Source organism: Falco punctatus (assembly GCF_963210335.1).
Source record: "Falco punctatus genome assembly, chromosome: 8".
Classification (NCBI taxonomy): Eukaryota; Metazoa; Chordata; class Aves; order Falconiformes; family Falconidae; genus Falco; species Falco punctatus.
In genome coordinates, this window is record NC_137588.1 from 25,334,591 (window position 1) to 25,342,674 (window position 8,084).

General features: G+C 53.5%; 1 protein-coding gene across 1 annotated transcript in view; it reads right to left on the reverse strand.

Annotated features, from left to right (window-relative positions):
* Nucleotides 1-8,007, reverse strand: part of SLC4A3 (solute carrier family 4 member 3) — a 34,782-nt gene extending 26,775 nt beyond the window's left edge. Inside the window, exons 1-3 of the mRNA XM_080399138.1 lie at nucleotides 7,890-8,007; nucleotides 2,467-2,607; nucleotides 1,091-1,247 (exon numbers count right to left, since the gene is read on the reverse strand). Coding sequence (XP_080255264.1) covers nucleotides 1,091-1,247; nucleotides 2,467-2,520 — 211 coding nt within the window. The 5' untranslated portion in view covers nucleotides 2,521-2,607; nucleotides 7,890-8,007. The remainder of the gene's footprint in view (nucleotides 1-1,090; nucleotides 1,248-2,466; nucleotides 2,608-7,889) is intronic.
* Nucleotides 8,008-8,084: the final 77 nt, after the last annotated feature.

An 8,084-nucleotide genomic window follows, 5' to 3' on the forward strand; every position in this document is an offset into this window, starting at 1 on the left:
TATGGGCACGGGACCGGTATTCAACCCACAGCAAAGCTATTAGCACCTTGCAGCCATGTGCGTGAGTGACTGTGTGCTCAGGTGGAAAGTGTTATCTGAATGGAGCCTCTGTAGAGAAATGACACAAGCAGAAAGTAGCAGCTGGGGTGCACTACAGTAATAGACTTTTACCAGCAAACTTTTACAACAGCCATTGGAAATGAGTGGCCAAGCAGAAAACAGCCTGGTGATGTACTTCAACATAATGTTCTTGACGTTGTATCCCATCAAAGCTGAGCTGGAAAATAAGCAGTATCTGATTGTGGAGAGCCATACAGTGGGAACATCTCACAACCATTGCTACTTGTCTGCCACACAAGCAGGCTGCTGGACGGGGGCCTCTTCTTCCTGCCCTTCACTGCTGTTACGACAAGCCAACACAAGCCACCTACACCAGGCAATAGCCTATGGCCACTCTTGTGGGCACACTCTCATTTTACAGCCAAAGTGAGTTTAGGCAGACTGGTTGCCTTCATCAGGGAAGGGCAGTTCGAGGAATAATTATGCTGCTCAGAGGAGTTCAGGTGAGATAGCTACAGCATTTTTAAATTCACACCCCATTTTTATTTTGCAGTCCTTTCTTTGAGCAGATAAGCCTGATGGTTTCATGGTTGCTATTTAGAAATACACAAGCATGTCTGACTGGAGCCATCTGCTTTCAGATCGGGGAGGACAGCCTGGCTTCTGACCATATTTGGATGTTTCTTTGCAGCCATATGGAAGAAAAATTGGAAATTTCAGTGTGGGGGAAGAGCCTACAGAGGTCCCCGATGCTGGTGAGGAGGTGAGCGAACACCTCGGGCTGAGCTATGCTGCCGTGTGGGCAGTAGCTACACCTGCAGGGACAGGGAAAACAGGGAACAGACTGGGAAGAGGCCATGGGCACTAGTACTAAAATGGGTGTACATAGTACTGAACGCTGCAAAGGAAGGAAGCGAGTAGCAGGCTAACACGATCTGCAGGGTCCTGGCACAAAGCTGCAGGGCACGTGGGGCTGAACGAGGATTAGCAAAGAGGGTGGAAGTGGGTACAACAGTTCAAACCTACATACATTCAAAATCTCTCTCACTGTAGCTGCGTCTTTGCTTCTCCAGATTGCTTGATGCTGACTTGCTTATCAGGTCCCCAAATCTCTCGATTGACAAAGTCTTATCCAAGTCCTCATCGTCCTCGGCACCAGGAGAGGCTTTCTCTGCGCGGTCTCTGCCCTGCACAGAAATCAAACACTGCAGACCTCTACAGCCCTCTGGATCCCTCTGCCCTGCAAATGGTGCTGGGCTTGCTGAGGAGCAGCAGGCTCCACACAACAGGGCTGAGGCATAGTTTCTCATTTAGAGGCACAGCTAGCTCTGCTCAAAACCAAGAGCCAGAACAGATCAGCAAGCCTTCCAGCCACGCTCTGCAGAGATACGTTAGCAGTCCTCCACACCTCCCTTGAGTGGCAGGTATCAAGGGGCTATGTCAGTGACTGTCCTTCCTACTAGAAGAGATGCATAGCTTTTATTTAGCTGGAATTTCTCTCTCCTCACATCTGACTGTTGCCCTCCGGCCTTCCGTTTGCCCAGTCTGCCACCCCTCCCTTTCTTAGACCTCCTCCATATCTCCCCCTGGGAAACAGCATCCCTGCTCTGGTGAGCTGCACCTGGGTCAGTGACCACCCTGTGCCTTCCCTCCTCCCCTCTGCACTCCTAGGGGCCCCCATTCCCCTAGGCATGCTTTCTTCAGGCTTTTCTGCCCGTTTTCCTCCTGTTTCAGGCTATGGGTGCTTTTCTGCCTTTTGCTGGTAGAGACGCTCCAGGAAGACCATTGCCTGTGACCCCTGTCCTTTCTGCCTCCTGAGCAGCTGCAGCTGGTAAAATTTTCCGTCAATATAGCTGAAATGCCAGTGCGGAGCTGCTGTGGACTCCCGTGTTTCCATGGAAACAGGAGAAGGCCCAACTGTGACAAATCTGTCTGTGCTGGGCTGAAAGAGGGAGCAAGGCGGTTTTAGCCGAGTTGTGCCTCTCCTCGCATCCCCCAGCTGTTCCCAGCTGTGCCCCAGGAGCAGCTTGTACCTGTGGGTGAGACTGCTTCTCCTCTCACCTTAGCACCATTGTCCCGAGCCCAGCCTAAACGGGGAGAGTCTAACTGCAAGCTGCCCGGCTCGGCCTGCCCCCTGCCTACCCCATCCAAGGGCATGTGCAGGCACAGGGAGCCCGCAGAGCGACCTCTGGCCTTGCCTGGACCACAGCTTTGCTGTCCGCACAGGGAGGGGACGTAGGCCCGTGGGCAGCCTCGAGGCACCCTTCGTGCAGACCTGTCCCCGGAGAGCAGAGGCTGCGTGTCCGACTGCAGCAGGCTGCCAGGACGCGGAACCCGTACTCAGCCTGGCAGGAGCACAGTCCCCGGGGAAGAGATGGCCCCGCTGCTGCTGGATTCCCACCTCACCTGCTGCAGGCCGATGAAGACATCTCCTACGGGAGGGGACTCTCCAGCTGCCATTTTGGTTCAGGACCTAAGGGCCTGGGCAAAATATCAACCCTTTTCTTTCACCGGCAGGCACCCAGCAAGCCTGGAGAGTGGCATAACCTGTGGAGAGAGGGCAGGACAAGGGAATGTCGTGGGAGACTGCTGGCCACTGCTCTCAACCCCCCTGGCTCCTAACCCAGAAAGGCCACCTCACCGGCCCCCTCAGGGAACCTCCCCGGCATCACCGGGACAGACCTGTCCCCTGGAACACTGCAGCAAGGGGGCAGAAATGGCCCAGCCCGTGCTGCTTCGTGCACCGCTCCAGCAGCTCAAGGGCAGGTGGGACCCTGCCCTCCCTCAGCCTGCTGGCATGGAGGGTGCAGGGGCCAACCGAGGCGGCAGCTACGCGTAGCTCCCGCACGGACTCTGCGGGAGAAGAAAAAGCTTCCTGCTCGGCCACCTCCCCGCCAGCACATCTGTGTAAAGCTGGGGGGTGACAGACCACCGGGGAAGGATAAAGTTGGAGAGATCGGGTGCTGGGAGAGCATACCAGGAGTGGGCAGTAGAGTGGTCCTGTGCCACCTAGCTTTAACTGAGCCCAAGATCCCAAAAGGGCCAGAAGGAACCTCAGAGGCATCTGCGCAGGCCAGAGAGACGGCACAAGGACAAACAGTTCACCACTCAAACACCAAACACCAAACACCGCATGTTACAGGGGAAGAGGCCAACCTTCAGGCTGCAGATCCGTGTCCTGTCTGCAGCAGCGCGGCTGAGGGACACCGGAGACCATGTAGACAATATGACTACAGCAGCCCGAGGGAATGCTCTGCCCAATGTGCAGCTGCACGTGAGGAAGGCAATGAGGTGCCATGGTTGACAGGGAGTGGCATGGAGACTAACACAGAAACAGCTGCAGTCATATCATCTACAGCAACAGTACAGGCTGAGTTCAGTGGGGGCTGCACCCCAGTAAAAATTGGAGATGGCACAGAGACTGGCACTGGGAAGATACTGACCTCCAAAACCTCATCTGAACTCGTACAGAGAAGGAAAGAAGATGTAAGCACATGCACAGTGCTTTGGACACAGGGATAAGCAAAGTGTTCTCATCTCGCAGCACAAGAAAAGGGACATTCGTTAAAACTACAAGGGTAGAATACAAATTAATTCAAAACTGGCAAAAGAATACATTTTTTTCAGTAATGTCACAAAGGAGGAAAAAATCTGCAAAGTCAGTGGGTAGCTTGGCCATCTCTCTGGGTAACAAGTTGTCATACTTATGACAAAGAAAATTAAGAGAAGTCAAAACCATCTTTCAGAACGAGCTATTCTCCAGGTGTGAAAGGTTTGGAAGAAGTATTATAGGTTATACCCTGGTGATCTGCTGAGGGGTTTCTTACTACCTTATCTGAAGTACCAAGTATGGGCTACTGTTCAAGACAGGCCACTAAAACAAATGGTCTAAAGGTGATACCAGTAAGGCCACTTCATCGTCCCTCCTATCTTTGAAGATCTCAAGAAGGTGCTACTACAGCCTCTGCTTACTCTGTCCACCTGAAGAGCTCATTCAAACTGAAAAATTAGCTTACTCAAACCAAAAATCCCAGGGCTATCTGTATGGCAAGTTTCTGAGGAGCTAATCTGACCACCGATGAAGGATGCTTCCCTGGTCCACCCTCCTAATTATCAGGAACAAGGCAAACTTATTGGAAGAAACCCCTCAAAAACACATTGGACTCTTCAGTAATTTAATCCCTTGATGAGGCCTGAACAGCTCAAGAGAAATACACTGCAAAGACAGACATCTAAAAAGCAAACGCAGAGTCCAGGCCATAACAAACACGACAGAAAATAATGAAAATCCCCAATCTACTCTGTAGATCTTAAACTGTAATCTTCAACTTTACACCCTGTTTTCCAAGAAAAAGAGAGCAAAAGGGTTCAGAGGAGAAAGCAGAAAAAAGGAGAAAGGTCTGGAAATCATCTGTAAACAAAGAGTAAGCTGCTTTTTAGTAGGAGACATGATAGAGAAAAGGGTAATACATGGCTTTGGCTTTTATTTCCTTTCACATTTAACTCAAGAACAGGGTATCATTCCATGAAAGGAAACAGCAGCACATTTGAAACTGAAGGCAGGGAACGCTTTATTCCAGCAGGAAGAGCTGGTGGGGAACCGGGCTCTGCAGTCCTGCAGGGCCACGGCATCACAACTGTTAAAGAAAGGATCAGATATTTGTAAAGAGCATAACATCCACAGCTACAGACTGCCTGCAAAAACGTGTTGCAAGCACTGCTACTTCAGGGAATAAAATGACAACAGGGCTTTGGACAGCAGCTCCTGTAGTGGCAGAATCCCTAAAAACTAGCAAAACAGTAAAGGTAATTTAACAAAAAAAAATATGCTAATGCTCAGCTCCACCTCTGTGCAGCTATTGTGCTTTGTGGGGCCTCCAAAGGAAAGTGCAAACTATAAGCAACGTTGTGAAACAAAGTGCTTTGTTTCAGGTCAAGCTCACATTTATCTGGAGCTAGGCAGAGGCTCACAGGGGCATTTGTGCTCAGGCTGGAGGAAGCCTACGGCTGGGACAACTGCTGGATGCAACAAACCCTGCTGGCTCCAGCTTTGCAAGATGTTACACTGAGTTTAGAACTACAACCTGACTGCATAAACGCAGTTCAAAGGGAGGGAAAATCCAGCACTTAGTCTTTTTTTACCCACCGAAGCAGTGTCTTCTGAATTATGCTGAAATTACATTACTGTAACGATGATGCTGAACAGCTAAAAGCATGACAGTTGCACTAGCAGTAAAGTAAAACAGCCCTTGGGACATGCTTTGAAATTTCAGAGGGACTGTAAGATGCCCATGGAGTTGCCATCAATCCCCTACTCGTCACCCAGTGAAAGCAGGATGCAATGCATGGGCACCACGAGCCAGCGGGCCTTAGGGGCAGGGCTGCCAGAGGGGTCTGCCGCTTTGGGGCCAAGGGCCGAGGACAGGAGGCATGCTCCCCGACCTTAACCCTCCCAGCTTTCCTGCCTTCTCGAGAAGGGGGAGCCCGTGGCCTGGGATCACTGGTGCTCCCTTTCTGTGCGTTAATTGATGGCTGGCCACTAGAGGACACTTGCCCCTCACCCTGTGCAAGCGCTGGGAGAAAGGCTGGATGTACACCTACTTGGATCTGGCCTGGCTTTTCTATTACCCACAACAGACGGTGTTCAGAGCAGAGCAACAAAAAATTGCCAGTAGGCCAGAGGGATTGATTTGTAAGGAAAGGTTAGGAGCTAAATTGGTCTAGCGCAATATGGGATGACTAAGATGGGGAGGGAACAAGCCAGCAGTCTGGAAAGATCTCAAGGGTGTAAAACATGACAAAAGATTTTTTTTTCAGGTGGCCCTGCACAAAGAGACTTACAAATGGTTAAAATTTAAAAGAGAAACTTAAAATTAATATCAGGGAGAATTCTGCTAATGAGCATCATGCTGATGCACCCAGTCTGCTGGCATCACTGCCTGGGCTGCCGTAAGAACGCAAGACAAAAGGGGAAAGAAAAAAAAAACAGTAAAGAAAACTGAATGAATGATACCTTCATCCTACTGTATCTCTTGGTTGTTGGGAGTACGTGATTCAGCATTCCCACTAGAAGTAATTTTCAGTAATAGAAGCATCATGCCAGCAGGCCAGATTTGAAGGGAGGCCAGAAGAATCCACAGCCTGCCGACCTGTGCGCATTCACACCTCCCTGCTCTCTCCACAAGCGCATCAGGAAACAGAACTGGCTCACCGAAACCACTGCACCTCGGACTGACCACCCAGGCTAAATGCATGCTGAAGGAAAGTGAGCAGGCATGCCCCTGCAATGCTGGCAGATATGGTATGGCATCTCCCACATGTTGCTAACAGGGACTCCAGTGGGGCTTCTCCTGAGCCCCAAAGGCTGCTTCACAGTGTCAGCGCAGAAGCTTTCCTGTTTTGCTGAGAAAAACACATCTGGCATATCTTTGAGGGGCAGAGGTGAGCAGTCACACTGCCCCTCTGCAATAAAGATGAGCCGGGAGGGCTAGCACAGGCTGCCCCAGCTCCGTGGGCAAAGGGCTGCACCAAGACAGCCATCAGCCTCGGCATCCACCTCCTCAGCTCTTCCCTAATCCCCTGGCCATCGGGCTGGGAATAATTTAGCAGTGGAGTGTCTAGACAAGGAAAGGATGTTAAGATAGGGATAAAGCCACAGGGGCAAAGCTGGTTTGGGGACAGAAGAAAAGAAGAGACTCTGACTGATAAGACACAGATGGAAAGAGCTCAAAGAGGAGGAGGATTAGAGGCCTGGGAAGATTTTCCTGGGAAGATATACTGATGAGCCTGTCCACAGAGGAAAGGAGCAGGAGGGGTGCTGCTGCATACACCAAAGCATTCAGATGCTGCTGTGACAGTCACAGCCTCAAAGCCGAATGAAACAGGAGTGGGCCCTGCAGCCCCTGCTTCTCCTCTGCCACGGCACAGGAACAGACACACACACCAGAACGAAAAGGCAACACGTAGCACATTAAACACACAAAGTTTTCAGGCACAAAGGGTTTAACCTGTGGATCTCTCTGCCACACGGCTACGCCGAAACTAAATAATGCAGAAGTATTTTACAAGGCTCAAATATTTAAATGAATCCTACACCCTGAACTAGCCTGGATAAACCACCACAGCCATTCACTTCCGAAGCACCTGCTCCGCTCCCTGACGCTCCCTTCGCAGGGATCCCGGGCAGGATGGATCTCACACGGCCGACAGACACGTAGACAAACACACGGGACCAAAACCCACTCCAGAACGAAGTACACCAGCACCAGACAGTGACAAGGAGACACCCCTCCACCGGGCGTGCGGAAGGCTCCGACAGACACACGGAGAGCTGGGGGAGCGAAGGGATGCAGGCAGGCACCGGGGATGAGCTGCACCATGCACCTTGCCGTGCCATGTCATGACGTGCCACCCGTACGGTGCAGTGCGCGGGACCACACCACGCCGTGCAGCATCCAGCACCGGTCACTGCGCCGTGCCCGGGACTGCGCTGCGTGCTGTGCTATGCACCGTGCCCCATGCACCGTGTCCCATGCACCGTGCCCCGTGCCCCGCCATGCAAGCAGCATGCAGCGCCGCGCGCCGTACCGCGCTCGGTGCAGCACCCCGCGCCGCGCACCGTGCAGCGAGCCTCACCGCGCCGTGCAGCACCGGAGCGCCCGGTGCACGCCGCGCCCCGCGCACGGGGCCGGAGGAGGGCGGCCAGCCGGGCTCGGCGGGGCAGCGGCGCCCGCCACGCGTGTCCGCGGGGCCCGCGGGCTGCTGCTGTCGGGACAGCGGCGGGGTAAGAGCCGGGACCCGCCCCCCCTCGGCCCCCGCCCGGCCCGTACCTCGCACCGCCGGAGAAGGAGAGCCGCCCGCCGCCGCGCCGCGCCCCAGCCCCGCCACCGCGCTCCGCCCGACACGTGCCGCGCCGCGCCGGCGGCGGGCGGCGCTGCGGCCCCGGACTCCCGCCGGCCCTGCGCAGGGCGCGGCGCGGGCCCGCTGCCCCGCTCCGTGCCGCCCCCGCTTACCGGAGGGGCTGC